The sequence below is a fragment of the Seriola lalandi genome, unplaced genomic scaffold, assembly GCF_002814215.2.
Source record: "Seriola lalandi dorsalis isolate HSWRI2012SDOR001 ecotype SW California unplaced genomic scaffold, Sedor1 jcf7180002054406, whole genome shotgun sequence".
NCBI lineage: Eukaryota > Metazoa > Chordata > Actinopteri > Carangiformes > Carangidae > Seriola > Seriola lalandi.
In genome coordinates this window covers 612,999-630,932 of record NW_019524959.1, presented here as the reverse complement: position 1 = coordinate 630,932, position 17,934 = coordinate 612,999, and the positions used below count along the sequence as shown (strand labels likewise).

General features: G+C 40.9%; 1 protein-coding gene across 1 annotated transcript in view; it reads right to left on the bottom strand.

Annotated features, from left to right (window-relative positions):
• Window positions 1-374: 374 nt before the first annotated feature.
• The window catches only part of LOC111657530 (mitogen-activated protein kinase kinase kinase kinase 4-like), a 68,897-nt gene continuing 51,337 nt past the window's right edge, over window positions 375-17,934 (bottom strand). Inside the window, exons 4-15 of the mRNA XM_023409735.2 lie at window positions 13,592-13,717; window positions 11,440-11,550; window positions 10,945-11,035; window positions 8,839-8,969; window positions 8,273-8,327; window positions 7,706-7,784; window positions 7,429-7,604; window positions 7,075-7,147; window positions 6,336-6,546; window positions 3,058-3,219; window positions 2,532-2,618; window positions 375-746 (exon numbers count right to left, since the gene is read on the bottom strand). Coding sequence (XP_023265503.1) covers window positions 375-746; window positions 2,532-2,618; window positions 3,058-3,219; window positions 6,336-6,546; window positions 7,075-7,147; window positions 7,429-7,604; window positions 7,706-7,784; window positions 8,273-8,327; window positions 8,839-8,969; window positions 10,945-11,035; window positions 11,440-11,550; window positions 13,592-13,717 — 1,674 coding nt within the window. The remainder of the gene's footprint in view (window positions 747-2,531; window positions 2,619-3,057; window positions 3,220-6,335; window positions 6,547-7,074; window positions 7,148-7,428; window positions 7,605-7,705; window positions 7,785-8,272; window positions 8,328-8,838; window positions 8,970-10,944; window positions 11,036-11,439; window positions 11,551-13,591; window positions 13,718-17,934) is intronic.

Sequence of the window (17,934 nt, the reverse complement as noted above, 5' to 3'; positions counted from 1 at the left end):
CATAAAACAATTATTTAAATGACACTTTTTTCTATTGTTTGTCTTTTGGATTTAAGCAGGTTAAGGTTACCGAAGATTGAAAAGCTGTTTTTTTTTAAAATTGCATTTCCTGTTGCAATCAAGAAATGTCCTTCATCTAGAGGTAAGTGTAGAGAGAGCCGCCCAGCATCACTGGAAATAAAACTGCACCGTGGACCTGTTTAATTGTTAGACTTACAGGTTTAAAAAGAGACACTGATAGATTCTAGTCACACAGCTCGTCTACAAAGCATCCACACACCCCACACCAGCAGCTAGCCGTCCCCATGTCCACACAGCACACCCCAGGCAGAGGGAGTGAGTACACACAAGCAAAGGGAAGCATTCTACAGCAGTCAGTGTGACGGCGTCGAGCTGCGAGGGTTCACCTCTCTGACTGACTCAGAGTCAGGGGCGGGGCCTTGGAGGTCAGCGACAGGTAGCTTGGTGTCTGTAGTTTTCTCCAGACTGTGGTTTTGACTGGACCGTGTCTTCTCACAGTCAGTGCTCTGTGGTTGTTTTGTCGTATCCGGGCCAGGGCTCTGCGGGGGCTTTACCCTATCAGGTTCAAGGTTCTGTGGGGGTTTGGTGCTCTGTTGCTGGGCTGTTTTGCTACTGTCCAGGTTCTGGTTTTGCTGGAGGGACAGCAGGTAGGCCTGCTCCTGCTGCAGCTGCCTCTGGAGCTTCTGTGCTTGGCGCTGCTCCTCAAGCTCCCGCCATTTATACTCCTGAGTACAGGGATGGTCAAATTGAACCAAAACTGCTTCCACAACATTGTGTGTTTTTAATACTTTATTCCTTTAGGGCCCCTCCGGTGATACCCCAGCAACTTTAATTCCTTCTTGGACTTCCAAACATTCAACCTAACAGTTTAGAGTCTGCACCTGAGAGCGAACCAAGATCCTAAGGGAAGCTAAAAATAAGTACATTCTTCTCACTGTAAAGTATAAAGAATAAAACTGTTCCACAATTCTGCTAATTTTCAAGAGCTTTGATGTGGTCAGTCAATTGTAAGCCTCATCATGATGTTGGAAGGGGGGTCATGTATTTTTGCTGAAGAGGTGGTAGTCAGATTTTTTTGGTGAGAGCAGTGGAGAGTCTACCTTTTCCATGCCCTTGATTTATAATTCATTTATTCCTTTTCCTACAAATTAATCCTTAAAAAGATCAAATAGTTACATCACATTAGAAACAGGCCTTTTCTATGTGCCATGGATCATTACAATTATTTATTTTCTAGCTGCTAGTAGGACCAATACGTCAGAGCTGAGAAACACTAGATGTTGATCTTTATAGTTGTTGTGGATTGTCTCTAGAGAGCAGCCAGTTTTTTCACTAGTCAACGATCGCTCAAATTTAATGCATCATGTAGAGTTAAATAAAATAATGCACAACCCAACCTCCTCCTCCAATTTTTTTGAGCTTGAAATCAGGGTTGTTTTGAGAAATTAGAGGGAGGGGCATTACAGCATCCAAACCAAATATTAATAACTTTGGCAAGGGTTTTGTTTTTTTGTGAAAGTCAAACATTAAGATTCAGCCTCGCTCCAAACCCCAATCATTTTCATCAAAAAAAAAAAAGTGCGACTGCACGTCTGTTAGAGCAGTTAACTTTGGTCAAAAGCAATCAAACCACAGAGCTATTAAATCAGTAATGACTTTTATGAGTTTTGATACTCATGCCCGTTACCAGAAGCTGCATCTATATATAGCAAGATGTTAAATCTAAAGTATAAAATTCTCTTAAATCTTTTCAAAGCAAATGTTTTCATACTAATGCAAGTGTGACAGCCAAACATGATGTAAGGGAAACATGTTTTTTCATACTGAAGTTTAAGAACGGTGACAGAGTGGGAACGGGAGAACGCAGCCAGTGATAAAGTGATGGTGTGAACCTGGGAGTGGGGATATGAGTGGTCGTATCCTTTCATTATCTGAATATCCTCTGTAATCCCCGCAGGAGCAGAATCCTTTAAAAACGAAAAACATCAAGTCATACAGACCCTCTCTTCCTGTTGGATGACTAGTTTCCTGGTGATGACATCACCATCACTAAGGCCCTGTAAACATCCCGACTTCCCCAGCAACAACCTAAGAGGAATTATTATGTTTTGACCTCAGCTGTTAATGGCTCCCTGCGGATCTACAAAAGTCATAAGTTAGCTCCAAAAATTTGATTGGGTTTAGATTTGAAGGAAAACAGGAAAGTTTGTGTAACGGAGGAATAATAAGTACCTGCATTATGAAATTTAACAACCAGGGAGATGTGGAAACATTAAAAAATAACCACTGGGACACAGGAACAGATGGAATAACATTAAGGAAACATAGATTTAAAGGCAGGGGGGAAAGAAAGAGAATCTACTTGAAGAAGGAAAAGGGGTGTGAGAGAAAGAGAGAGAACAGGGGCCAATACTCAGACAAAGAAGAAGAATTTTCTATATTTTTATAAGGAAGAATGAACTCATGTAAATATGGTTTTCCGGGTTTAGACAGGACAGCTAAACACTCACCAGCAGCATGGCCTGTTCATGGAGCAGCTGCTGCTGCAGGATCTCCAGGTGCCTCTGCTCCTCCTCCAACTGCCGACGGATGTACTCCTGTCAGTCAAACACAGGCCGAGAGTTCAATGTCAGGAAATCATTTATTTCCACATGTCAAAGGTCAGCAGACTAAAGTGGAACACACAAATATGGAAACACAGAGCAGCTCCTCCAGAGGATCCTGTGGTTGCAACAATTTACATAAATTCAACCAAATCTTTGTTTTTTTTTCAGTCAAGGTCGAATAAAACTTCATTAAATTATGGATGAAATAAGAATAAGAAAGGTGGAATTAGAAAATATTGTGTTGAAATGGGTCGTATTCGCAGAGACAGATCGAAAGATATAAATTTAGATTAGAACCCTAACCCTAACCCTAACCCCATTTTGATTCGCATTAACAAGCATCAACTTAAATAAGATATAAACATTTAATTAGGCCACAGCTTCCTGAAGCATCATGCCCCCCCCCCTCCAAAATGTTTCTGGCTCGTACCTGTTCTCGGTCGGCCCTCCTCTTTTCCTCCTCGGCCCTCCTGCGCTCTTCCTCCTCTTTTCGGCGTCGCTCCATCTCCTCGATGCGTCTCTTCTCCTCCTGCTCACGCCGGCGCTGCTCGCGCTCCTGCTGCCTCCTCATCTCACGCTCACGCCGTTGTTGCTGCGGGACGACACAGGAGGCGAGTTAAAAGAGAAACCCTGTTTAGTGCCCGAGTTCTCGTCCTGGATTCTTGTCTTCTTATATCAGATCCGTTTCTAGCACGAGTTTTTATTATTATCATGATGCGGATGGATAAGTGAGGGTTATATCATCCACCTAATACAACGTCAGTATAAACATCAAGACACAAACACAAAGAAAGTCACACAGCAAAACAGCCAATGACCCATTTTTGTGTATGTGATACTGTCTAAGTAAAGTAACTGTAAATGTAGTTAAACCATAATCAATTTATGGTTTAACTACATTTACAGTTACAAAGTGTCCTGTATGAAAAGGAACCGAGAAGACAGAAAACAGACTCATCATCAGCGTCTTAAGACCCATTCAGCAAAAAACCCACCGGTCATCCTGCCAGCAAAACAAACCAGAGCCGAGAACGAGGCCCAACATAGAGGATCGTGTTGGATGAGGAAAATCTGATAAAATCTGTTTTCATTAGATCATGGAGATAAATACTTATGAAAACTGATCATATTCACAAATTGGCAGAATCCACAGCTGTTTCTGAGATCTGACATTGTTCTACGTGTTCTACCATTTCTTTTCTTGAGACTTTTGACAAGACACCATTAATGCTAAAATGATTAGTCTATTACTTTATGTTAGTTGAAAAAAAATTACAAATATTTGCTGGTTCCAATCTTTTCAAAGGTGTAAATCTGCAGTTTTTCTTTGTGATATATTGAAGTAAATTAAGTATTTTTAGTCTCTGAGCTGTTGTTTGGACAAAATAATCAGTCTGAAGACATGAAAGTGTCAATGACTGATGAAAATTGTTTTTTGGTGGAGGCTTAAAAATTAAATGAACACAAATTAAAGACTGCTGCCAGGTTCACAGCAGTGGGGTGAATAGACTGAGTGCTACATTCGCATTTTTAAAAAATCCAGTATATTCAAGGCCATCTGTTCAAGGATATGTGCCATTTTCTTCCAATCCACTGTCAAGGCTACACTAATGTGGCTTAAATAAGAATTAGGATTTTAGCGGCCCCTTCAAATGGTCCAAACTATGACGCCCGCTTTCTGGATGGATGGTTTTTAGTCTGGAGCACGTGTGCCTGTATTTACCAGCCTGAGTGGAGAAAATAAAAATAAATACAGACACTGGATGAGCTTAAATGACAAGGAAGGAAGTTAAAATGTCTACATTGCATGCAGACTTAATCATTAATCAGAGTAAAGGGTTAATTCTGAGAGGCAGTCATCTAACACTTGGTTCTCTGTGCAGACGGATGAAGAAATTACACTGATTTCTGTCAGTCAGTGTGTCATGAGAAGGTGCAGTGGAGGCAGCAGGACATCAGCTGTGCAGGCTTTAGTATCATGACGCATCATGTTTGCACACAAGTCAGCGCTCGGCATCGAGGAATCCACAGGAGGTAATCCATCAAAACAGGAGTGCACATGTACAGCGGTGTTTCTGCGCTCAGCTGCGGCTTCTAACTGTCTGATTTATACACAAGCGCCATCATGAATCAAACCCAGAGCCTCGAGCTGTGACTGCTGTGGGAAAACATGAACTACAATCAAACTTTTTCTCTCTCTTTCTTTCTCTCTCTTACAAACGCCTTACACCTTTGAGGTAGTAAATTAAAATCTGCTCTGTCTGTTTGAGCATTTAAATGTGCTGATAGTCACCGCACTCTTGTCCCATTTTATATTCACTTATCCCGTATATCTCTTTGTTTGTCAGTATTTAAGTCTCTCTCTTCTTTTCCTTCCAGAGAATTTAGCTCAGTCTACTTCTGTCCAGATTTATAATCATCTCTCCCCATCTCCAGTCCTCCCTCTACTTCCCTCTCTCTTCTCTCACGATACATTTTTCTCTCTCCTCTAAGAGAAGCGACGAGGAAATGCACCCAAGCAATATAAACCCTAATATAAAGGGACCACAGCTCAAAGAGATAAAGGATAATTACAAACTCTTTTCAAACTCGTCCTCTGGGGAAACCAATTAATGTTTCTTCACTGCAGCTTAAAATCGATTAAAATATGAAATCATCAAGCAAAAAAAAAATCTAACCACTAACCTCAGGGTCAAAAGTCATTAATCTTATTACAGAGAGATAATGTACACAAATATAATCTGCACCTGACTATCTGGTTAAATCTCCCTGTCTTATCACTCAGAGCAGTGGAAGGATACTCTATTTCCTGCTGAAGAAATAGTTCCTATGAATAGACAACTACAACTGGAGGTGTGTAGTTTAATAAACCAACCCTTTTTTTTTTTTTTAAATGTCCAGTGTGTCTTATTACTAATTTATCTTAATAGACCTCTGGTAAGCAGGTGGTGTCATAAGTGTCAAAAGTTTCACAAAGTCATTGTAATGTCCTGCAGACCAAGGTGACGTCTTTAAAGTTGCTTGTTTTGTCAGGCATTCAGTTTATGGGGACAATAAAAAAGAAAAAGCAGCAAGTGATGGCTTTTATTTACGGCTGTATTTACTGCTGCCTCTATTTATGAAGCATTTTATTTAGCAGTTTATTACCTGTACTAACCTCCACCTGGTTTATCAGGTATATATAAATAAATCATTATTTTTTTAGACTTATTCTGACTGTTCAAGCAAAGTTACTGTTTTCTTTATAACCTGTTTTTATTTCAGCAGTTTGGTGCATCAGTCCTATAGATTCTCTGACCATGTGAATTGGCACAAGGCAATAACTAAAGACAACTTTACAACACTTGCCCAAACAATATATGTTACGAGATGTCCAGTTTAACTTGATTTTAATGATTTAAATATCCACTTTTGTTTTCTTTGTGTTTTAAATATTAGTGTTCGTGTGAATCTGTTTGGGTGATGTCACCACATCACCGGATCTCAGCAGTAAAGTTTGTCAGTAAACAATTATCATAACTTTTAAATATTATACACTCCAATTTACAGATTACATCTGGACAGGAAACCAGCAGTTTATAGCCACTTGTGTTAACACAGTCCGACCACACTGCTCCGACTCGGTCCTTCTTCTCTGTTACAGTCATGTTAATAAACACTGTGTTATGATTAACTCAGCCTGAGGTATGAGAATGTATCTATGTTCACCTCCTCCAGCCGTCTCCTCTGCTCCTTCTGCTGCTCGATACGTTTCTGCCTCTCCGCCAGTAGCTGGCGCTTGTACTCCTCCTGCTCGCGGAGCTGCTGCTCCTGCAGGAGCTGCTGGCGGCGCAGGGCCTCCGAGCGCTCCTTGTTCTCCTGCTGTAGCCGGATGAAGTCACGGCGCAAGGTCGACTCACCCGGCACGTTGACTATGGAGCTATACGGAGGTAAAAGAAAAGTTTTTCTTAGTTCATGACAAAAATGCTATTGCTTGACTTCCCCATGTAAGAACACACACAGAGTCTCATGTTTAAGTGGCATCATTTACATTATGGAAAAAACAGCCACAGATACATTTGTACATTTGTATTCCTAAAAAATTAAAGCTTGATTTTGATTTAATTCATTAATTTGCAAACATAAAACATTACAAATACATTTAATATAGTTTTGTTTTTATGAAGTGGATGTGCAGGTGCAGTAAGAAACCCATCCAGGGCTCATGTTACACCTCACCTCCATGTAAAAACATTTAGATCATACAAAATGAGAAAAAAAAGAATATAGTAATAATAATAAAAAATAAATAGAGATTAAAGAAATGATAATTATTTATCCATGGCACTTTTTCCTTTAATTTCTCCCGTTTTGATTATTATTTCAATAAAACATTCAAGCATTCATCATTTAATTCATCACCAGTAAGACGAACAGAAGATGGTGATTAGTGTAAGACTGCAGTTACCTTGGTTCTCCTTCTTGCTCAGATGCTTCTTCCTCCTCTTCTTCACTGCCACTGTATTCATACTCAGTCTCATCTGTGAATAATAATAATATAAGAATAAATATATAACAGCTAAGTAACAGTCATTAAAAAGAATTATTTTGAATTTTGAATTAATTTCATTTTGAAATTTTCTTTTACAACATCAAAATAAATACACAAAAAAAAGTGTAACTGTACGAGAGTATTTCAAATTAAATCTGTTTTTTTTTTCCTCTGTAATGCACAGCAGGTATGTCCTTTTACTTTGTCCTTCCTGCCGCTGACGGACACATTTTCATAGAGCAGCTCCTCAGCTTCTCAGCAGCGACTCACCCTTCTCGCCCCTCTTCTTCTTGGTTCGGTCGATATGGTCTTTGAGCTGGATGCGGACCTGCCTCTCGTTGGGCTGGTCCCGGATGAAGGGGTGTTTCAGCAGCTGCTCGGTGGGGGGGCGCTGAGTGTAATTCTTCACCAGGCAGCCCTCGATGAAGCTGAAGAACTTCTTTGACCTGTGAAGTTAAAAGTTGAGATGTGTGTGTTAGAAATCTGCTTTTGTTCAGAGGAGAGATAACTTTTGACAGAGAGGATAAAGATTAAAAACTTAGCCCACCATTTTTTGGACTTGAGTCGAGGAGGAGGGTTTCTGGGAATGAGGAAGAGGGCTCTCATTGGATGCATGTCACACAGTGCTGGAGGAAACAAGACAGACGAGGGATCAGCGAGACAAAAACACATGGCAAAGTCACAGATTTTAGAATGAACTTTTTGTGTATTCATGTCCAAACAGGAAGAAACAGGTTGAACAAAAAGTCTCTGTAGGGCTGAAGCTTTAATAAAGTGTTGACATTAAAAAATGTACATATTATTGTAAAATTAACTGCGGTACTTTAGTATAATCACTCTAAACAGATGGTAAATGGACCTGCATTTATGTAGCACTTTGTTAGTTTTAACCACCACACCCCTCTGCTCACACCACTTGTAACCCATCTGTCTTCAACAAACATCAACAAATCTGACCAACGCACTAACAAACGATAAATTGTGCAGAGCGGAGACTAAAACATGCCACTGATGCTCTGATTTTATCACATTAATTCTACCAATTTCTCAAAAATAATTATCATAATATGCCAAAAAAAAAAAACCAGCATTAGGTCAATGTGACTGTACTTACGTGGAGCTCCCTCAGCCATCTCTATGGCTGTGATGCCACAGGACCACAGGTCACTCTGAAGGAGAAGGGAAGATGAGTCAGTGTCAGTTTGACGATTCTCTCTTTTATACACATTTATTCCTTCCAACAAATACACACACACGTGTAAAGGAAGCAGTTTCAGCTCTTACAGGAGCAGACTTGAGCAGAACAAAACTGTGATTTCTGACACTTCCCAGACTGTTTTACAGCAACACTTCATTCCACAGACAGTGTCCTGGTGAGTCTGGATAATCCACTAACTACTTCCTGCAGAGGCGGCGTGTCTATAACAAAACATTGCACTGGGCTGTTGTGGCAGCAGAACTCTCAGCAACAGAGATTTCAAAAGCACCGCAATAAAAGCCTGTGGAAAATGATGTTTTCTGTTATTTGATTGGACTGACCTTTTAATTATGGACAGAAAAACTGCAGCTGCAGCTTTTTATAGTTTTGTCACTTTCACCTTGATAAAATGTCTTGTGATCTATTCCTAGTGTCCAGCCCCTGTTATACTGTTAAACAGCAGATCCAGTGTTTATTCTTACCCTGTAGTCATAGGTGGCATCAGGGTTTTCATCACAAGCAATGACCTCTGGAGCCATCCAATAGGGCGTCCCGATGAAGGTGTTCCTTCGTCCTACCGTCCGGTCCAGCTGAGCACTCACGCCAAAGTCCACTGGGAAGAACAAATCAGCATTTGGTTATGATGGATGGATCATGTGTGTGTCTCTTATAGTTCCTCTCCTCCTCTCCTGATGTGTTTTAAACTCTGTGAAAATACTCTGCTATGATTAATATTTTGTTTAACATGGTTTTCCAACATAAAAAGTTAAAAGTATTTCAGAACGGTTAGCATAGTTAGCATCTTTCATTTGTTTATGCTGGCAGTGGCTGACACAGTGTTGGTGTTGTAGTAATGCAAACTCTCACTCTCTGTACTGACGAGGTTTCGGGTTTATTTTGTCCCGCCCCTCGTCCACGCAAAATTACGTTTTGGTTTCGATTGGTTCCTTAGCTATATGACGTATGATATGTGTTGTAGTATATAAAAAAACACCATATGGACATGTTAACAAGGTTAAAGACAAAGATTTTCATTGGAGGGGGTCTTTAAATATTTGGGCTTATGTCAGTGAACCAATGAAGTATGAAAAGAAAGTCTGGGAACATAGTGACAACGCTCAACTTGTGGATTATAAATTATGTTTGAAGTCCAGTTGCAAACACTGAATATGAGAAACTGCAAATTTGATTAAAGTTCAGTTCAGATCGTGTGTGAAAGCAGATTAACGGAGGGGTCATTTAAATTTCAGCCTCTGAGCCACATAAAAGATTCAGTCTCTCGCCCTGTGACCCTTGTTAATAGAAAATTTTACTCGTTCTTTCATCGCGCTGAAACCACCAACTCGTGGCCACAGTCCATGTCCTGACTCGCAGCCTAAAGGTCAAAGCTCTGTCTTGCCTCTTTTAAGATGAAGCGTGTTACTGTGGCTATAGTAGAGACATGTGGTTTATACTGCGTGTCACATGACAGTAATAAACAAGGTCACAAAGAGTAACAACTCTACAAATAGTAATCTAATTGTAGATATTAGTGAAATAAAAACAAGACTGATGAGCAGAAGATTCATAAAAATGTCAAAGGGGCAATTTTCATGCTGAGGTTTTAAAATAAAACATCATGTTTGACAAGTTAAAACACGGGAAAGGCTTACGGATTAAAATAAGAACAAGCACAACTAGACAGCGAAAGGACCCAAACAGGAAATATTAGATTTTCTTTGATTGGCACTAATGTTTTAATCATCCACAAGTGACCAGAGGTAACCTGAAAATAGAGCAATGCGTTTCATTTCTATCTCCTGTTTTGCTCGTAGATACTCAGGCTGAGCCAATCACATTTTTGTTGGTGGGATTATGAGTGGCAGCTGCATCTTCTGCGTCACAGCCAGGAAAACAGTGACAGAAAAACTACAACGCACATGTTGACAAGCAGCAATATGACTGTAGCCTCTGGTATAATCCCAGTCAGGGTTAGATTAGAGAAGACGGATTCTGGGAACCTTAGTTATGACGTAACACGATGTGTAATCCAACAAATTAGCCACTGGATTCTTTATTAAATCATATAAAATTTATTTAAACTTAAAAAGAAAACGATATTAAAGATACTGACAACTGCTCAGTAGTGAGGCGTGCTCAGAGCACCTGCTAGAGGTGGTAGTCTCCACCTGCCAGCTGGTGCACCTGTCCTACACCAGGTTAAAGTGTGTCTGCTCACTGACACACAGCCAGAGAGAGGCGGATCAGAGCTGTGCTTATTGGCTCTTTTTGTGCATGAATAAATCGACGTTCTGTGCTGTTTGCAACGTAATGATCAAACGATATGTGCAATGTGTTTTTTTTTTTTCTAGTAAAACTGACTCGTATACCGGCCTGCAACTGTGCAATCATGTGAAACTTTATAAAACAACACTGGCAATAAAAAAAAAAAAAGCCCCAGCTGGCACAAGCATGACGCTGCGCTGACTCAAATCTGGCGCTGCAGTATTTTTTATTTTCCAGACCTCAGTGCACGCTCAGCTCCCGGCCGGCACGCAGACCGAGCCTGGCCGGGCCCACAGTTTAACCAAAATAAAACCAACACATACCCAGTTTCACCTCAGCGTTTTCAGTCAGCAGCACGTTTTGTCCCTTGATGTCACGGTGGATGACGTGATGAGCATGCAGGTGAGCTAATCCCTGTGGAGATAATGCCCCCCCAAAAAATAGAACACATTACATACACGGAGCGTCACAGAGCAGCTGAGAAAATCAAAATAAGAGACTCCATCAAAGATTTGGCAACAGGACTGAGGGACAATTGTTTTTCTTTTGTATTTCTGTTATTATTTAGTGTCTTGAAATATATAACTTCATATGAAATTTGTAGGATTATATCAATCTGTGTAAACAGGTCACTGATATTGGAAGCGAACTCTGCGGCTGTAGTATCTGTGGTCTTTTCTGCATTACATTCAAGATCCTGTTGCCATACTGTCCAATTAACCAATTAAAATCCTAACTTCATTAAGTACCTGCATCAAAACCACACATCCCATCATTCTGCAGTGAAGTTAGTGGTTAGCTGTGAATAGAGGACTGACCCTGAGGATCTCTCGGGAGATGTAGGCGATCCAGTCCTCCTTCAGCGAGTTGCCTTTGGTGTTCTTCACCAGGTCTGTGATGGAACCGGCGCCACAGAACTCCATCACCAGCTGCAGGAGAGAGGACAGAGGATACTGAGAGGACTGGACTGTGGACACACACACACTCTCATACACACAAATCGTTCTGTGTGTTACAGAAAACATCTGCTAAAGTAGCTACACAATAAACCACCACCACTTTAATTTTGTAGTATAACTGCCTTCAACAACTGAGACAATCACTGAGGAAACTGTCAGTCTCTATTAGCTTATACTTTGCATTTTCCATTGGTGAGCCACCAGGACAGATCTGAATGCAAATCTGCTGGAATCGCTGTATGCACCCAACACTTTCAGAGTATCTGGTGACAGGAAGTGGTCGAAGCAGCAGCGGTAGAAGTGGCCAAAGGAAAAATCACTTCCAACATGTTTACCCCGTGCAAAGATTGGAAACAGGAAGCAGAGGGGCTAATGGGAGAAGGGGTCTTCATGTGGAAAACAATTGCATTAGCAAACACCCGTGGTCATGCAGTCATCATTCATACAGCGTCTCCTACAGCTGATATGCAAGGACTAAATACTGCATATTTTGAGTGGTTGGTAAGATCAGAATTGAGCCATGTAAGTGCGATCCATTTACCATTCTGACAGACTATTCATTCTACTTACGGTACCTGTTATCTATAATTTCGACTGGCATATAAAAAAATCAAATGTTTGAATCCAGTCACGTGTTTGTCTGCTGAGCTTTACATGAGAAATGTGTCAAACACAAACTTCAACAACCTATTTTTTAACGTTTGTTCAGGATCCAATAATTAGACAGAACATATAATGATCATAACATATGATTCCTGTTAATAAAAATAATGACCTATAGACCATGGCTATATTCATTAGACAATGTCTCTAGGGCTGGGTAATATATAGTTTATATTGACAAATGGTCATGATATAAGCAGGACAATCTGCCCCCTCCCCCCTAATTTGCCACTATATTGTGCATTAATAATCACAAACCTTGTCGTGGTTTGTGTCCGACCCAAAGATACATGTTTTACAAACACACAACCTGGTCTTCTTCAGAAGACAGTAGTCTTAACCGATGGTCGATGCAAGAAGAAAATGTCACTTTCACTCTCTCTCTCTCACTCTCACACACACACACCAGACAGCATGAAGTCATAACAGTAGGGGGGGGCTGTGAGGGGGTCGTGCAAGCAGCTGTAAAAACAGATACAGGGCCGTGTTGTGGAGCGAGAGCGAGATCTCTCCTCTCTAGGATCAGGGTCATAAAACAAGCTCCTTCTAAACCGAGCAACTATAAATCTCCCCCGCTGCTCCTCTCCCTCTTGTGTTTCTAGCTCCGATTTACTGTCGTTTCTCATTTTGGCTTCATTTGTTTAATTTGTTTCCTCTTCTCTGTCTTGTTTCACTTTTTTTGATTTGTTATGCGTTTGTATTGCTCTCTCCTTCTTCTTCTTCTTCTTCTCCTCTTCCAAGGGAAGAGAGCCAGTAAGGGCTGTGACGTTGGGGAAAACACATTTGTTATTGTCTGTAAGTAATAAAGTGTGTGAACACATCGGGTCTGTGCAAGCATGTTAACCCTGAATATAGCCCTGATGTACTGTATCCAAATCAAGCCCCTGAGTGCTGATCTGTAGTGTCTCTCTGACAGAGTCGAGGGGTTCACTAAAAGTAACACTGCAGGTTCAGGTGTTGTATAAATGGAAACACCTAATAATTTATTACTAATGTCTTTTAGAATTCACACAAGTAAAGTCAGAAAATCTGGTTTAATTAACTTTTAGTTTTGGTTGCAGCATCTGCACTTTTTGGTTCCTGCCTCATTTAAAACTTTATGACAGATGACGGTCAATAAACCACTTTAAGGGTTTTCCTCTTTAAAGTAAAATCAGTCTCATTCTGCTCCACTTTTGCTCCATTTCTTTTCCACAGATGCTTTTATTTCACTTGCTATGTTACAAATTTAGAGGATGTGATTGGTCAGGACTAGTTGAAGAATGATTGCTGTATTAAGTTTCAGGTGAACGTAACTTGAAACGCTTTGCTGTGAAAACATTACATCCTTAGAAAACTAAGAACTCACCCATAGCTGGTCATCGTGGCCTGGTGGACTTTTTTTGATGAAAGCTCCATAGTAGGTGGCGATGTTTCTGTGGTGGGAGTACTTCTTCAGCATGTTGATTTCCAGCTTAATTTCCTCCTCTTCATCCTATAAGAGAGAAAGAGAGAGAGAGAGAGAGAGAGACCCATCAGTGTGGAAACAATTATATGAACTAATGGAGCGAATCAAAACAAACAGTATAAATCTATTTTCCTCTGGTCAGGTTGTTTCAAGGTGGAGACGCAGAGGAAGGATGGAAACATCAGCACCGAGACACTCTGACAGATAAACAACAGTTGTTATTGAATTTTCAGGTACAGGTCACCTGGAACGACGGCGACAGTGTCAGGTGATTTTCAAAATATATTCACGTTAATCACATCTCTGCAAGCGAAGTGCAGCTCCAACACTTCATCCTGTTATATTGTGCTATAACTTGTATTTGTGCCTAAAGTTTAAGCTTGTTATAAGGAATTTATGCAGACATTTATTTTAAGTACATGGGTTCTTCCACCTTGTGATCAAACTTTGCACTAAACTAATCTCTAACTTCTAGTTTCAGCTTCTCGAATGTGAAGAGTTTTTGTTTCATGTTATTGTAAATTGTACGTTTTTCTTCTTTTCTTTTGGTTTAAGTTTGTTAGTCAGACAAAACAAGAAATCTGAAGACATCACCTTGGGCTCTGGGAGATTGTGATTGCCATTAATCAAAATTAATCAATCTAATCAACTGATTGTGACAAACGGATCAACATTAGCTGCAGCCTTTATATAATATATTACATATTATTCTGGCCTGCGTTTATCCTGAACGTTTGCCTTTACATCATCACCTCTGGTTGTGTTTCTTCAAACCAGCTGCACAAGCACAGTCTTTATTGCTGGAAGTCGACCAGCTCCATAGAAAGTGTGGAGAGTGAATTTCTTTGAAACTGGTGATATGGAAAAGTATTAGAAAACAAATATACCTATTATTTAGGTTTGTTGCACTGTGTTTAAAAAAAGAACTATCACAATCTCAGCAACCAAAGCTATAACTCAGGATATTTGGCTGGTTGTTGGCTTTCAGTCCATCTATGAGAGACGAGCTGAAGAGCCAAGCACGGGAACAAAAACGCTGTTCAAACCCGTCTAATAAACGGGCAGATTGAGCCAAACAACCTACCTCCGCTCTGGCTCACACACTCAGGATATTACAGGGCAGACTCAGACAGGCATACAGACGTGTAACAAGATCAAGTGATTATTTCTCAATCATTGCGGCATCACTGAGGCTGTGTGACATTTATTTGCAAGTACTTTGCATCAGCCGAAACCCGTGCGTCTCATCTCACCAGGCCGACCGGGGCAGACACGACATGACATTTTCACTGTTATTACAGCCAGTCGATAAGCGGGAGCGTGATGGGCGGCTGCGGCCCGGACTCACGAGTCCACAAAGGGGAAGCTCTGGGTGGGGGGGGTTTGGCTTTTCATATCGACTCTTTTGACATTTTGGCAGCTTGTTGTACAAATGTAAACAGCTGTATCATCCACACCTGTTTCCCTGCTGTTGAATAACTTTTAGATTACTTAGTCTAATGTCCATGTGTCCACATACTTTTGGTCATAACACAAGATATTTTATAGCTGCTCCATCTTGTCTACATCGCTACCAATAAACACAACTGACAGAGAAAGGTTAATTATTCCATCACATGTGGAGGTGTAAATCCTCACAGGACTCTTGGAAAGGAAGAAATCAACATAATTTCCAACATCATCCACAAAGAAGATTCAGCTCAAAAGTTTTGTCTCCAAGAACTCATGAAAGTAACTTTCTTCTTGCAAAGCGATTGAAAGCTTGCACACATGATCAAATTAAATCATTAAATGGTAGATTCATATTTTTGGAATCAATTCCTGAAAACCGAACTTCTTAAATTTGGCATTTACCAAGTGAGACTGTACCCCCCTTTTTTTCTATGCAGGTATGCAGGTATGCACATAAGCATGTTGGTATATGTGTTTCACAAATTTATTTATTTTGTTATTTTCATAAATGCTGATTGCAATCAGTTCACGGGTGAGAAGTTGGGAGGGAAGTTGTTTCAAGAAAAGATATGACCAAAACACTCTGGAAAAGTGATATATAAAGTGTATAATCAATAAGGATAAGTGATACAAAAATAAACACAACTGGCACCAGAACGGTGTAAGAGGAAATACAAGCACTGTAGTTTACCAAGCGAATCTTTGAACCGATCCGAAGATGATGACAACCCAGACTTTGAGCTGGCTGAAGAGAAGATACTGAATCACGTTGTGGTGCTGAAACAGGAGCCAAGATCCGACTGTGGAGCGTTAAGTTATTTAAGAATAGTCTTTTAAGTGCAGGAGGCACATTAACTACTGGCTGTAATGCAACTGTAATAAATACGTCTTCATACTGGTGAGTTAATGCTGCCTGACTGCCAAGACATTTACCAACCTTCAAATTTATCACTGCTGCTAGATACCTCGCTCTGTTGGCTGTCGAGTTCAGCCTGGCTGTCAAAATGGATATTAATTTGTTTTTTTTTTTTGTTAATTTATAAAAAAAAACAGGAAGCGATTGGTGTTGCGTGCTGGTACTGGAAGAAACTAAAGCTCACACGTCTTATCGAGCGCTGCAGCTGCAGGAAGCAACAGATGACAGGCAGCCGGGCATCTCTGCTGACATTTCTGAGTCAGGTCCAGAGGTGAGAGGGCAACTCTGCCAAACTTCAGCATTTAAAGATGAAAGATGCATTCACTGTCAGCCTCTGCACGTCTATAAAAAACACATCACCTGCAGCTCAGTGACACTATCTCTGAAACACAGAGCACCACAACCAAACTTATCTACGATTATTTATAAAGCTGCAACTTCTCTGCTGTCAGTCATTCTGAGAGCGTTTTCATATGGTAAGGGTGTCACTTTGAAACAAGACTGTTCATACGTTCATACAACTATTTTTGCACTGTAAGCTGTTAGTACCGAGACAAATGTCAAACCAAGCTGCTTCTATAGAACAGATGTCTAAAAATAAAAGTGAGTTTACTTTCACGCTGCGTTCGACTGTTCAGTTTTCAGTACATTCATGCTACGCTCGTCGTCTCACATGTAGAAGTCAGCGGGAGGTTTTGATGGGAGGACGTCGCCGCGTGCTGTTTCTACGCCACGAAAAACTATTTGTCTGTTATTTATTTTGCATTAATCTGCTGCTGTTTAAAGAGTTCAGCAGGAGTTGCGACTGCCTGTAAAGATGATGGGGTCAGTCGGTCAGCCAGCCTGTCAGCCAATCCCTTGAGTCACCGTCAGTCAGCCAGCCAGTTGGTTACTGCTTCAGCCAGGCAGCCAGTCATTTAGCCAGGCAGCCGGCCAACCAATCACTCAGGAGGCCAGCAAACCAGACTGCCGGCCAGCCAGTCCTTCTGTTAATCCACTCATCAGCAGCAGACCATCAGTGAGCCGGCATACGATCCAACCAGTCACAAAGCAGGTGAGTCAGGTGACCTGTCAGTCAACCAGTCAGTCAGACATGTAAACTGTGAAAATAAAAGCAGAACCACTCAAGATCTGACGGGAGATGCACAGAAAATCAGCTCGCACAGACACCGGGACCTTCTGTGGTCACCAGAACATCCCGTCGCCCACAAACTGTCAGTCATGTGAACGTTTTTGGAACAAGTCAGCGTAATTACAGATGCCGCGGCCAAACTGAAGGAGGAGAAACACAGCAGAAATGTTCTTACGCATTATCCTCCACGGGGACATGAATAGAAGTTCAAAATTACAGCTAAAAAGAGGGAAAGAGAAGAATCACCTCCGACTGACATAAGAACGGTTACACTGCTCATGAGAAAACACGGCATCCACATCCAAAAAACATCGACCCGGCATCAAACTGAATCAGCTAGTGAAGGAGAAGAGTGTCATCGATCTCAAATCACTGGAGAGAAAGAACAAAATCACGGCCTGAGGAGTGACGGCGGGTTAGCAGTTAGCAGTTAGCAGCAGAAACCTAAAACTCGGCCCAGTAGACACTAAATATCCTCATGTCCTAATAAAAATTGCCAAGCCGAGAGAAAAGTTACTGCCCTGCCTCTTCTAGCAGGATGGAGGCAGTAACTTTAGGTACACATTACTTTTAATTTGTTGGGGTTTTTTTTTTTAATCTCCACAGAGGAGGTTATTTTCACCCGTGTTTGTCTGGATTATGCAAAATGAAGGTGCTGAACTGATTTGCACCAAACTGGGTGGAGGGATGGGTCATAGGTCAGGGAAGAACCTATTCAGTGTTGAGGCAGATCAAATTAAAAGG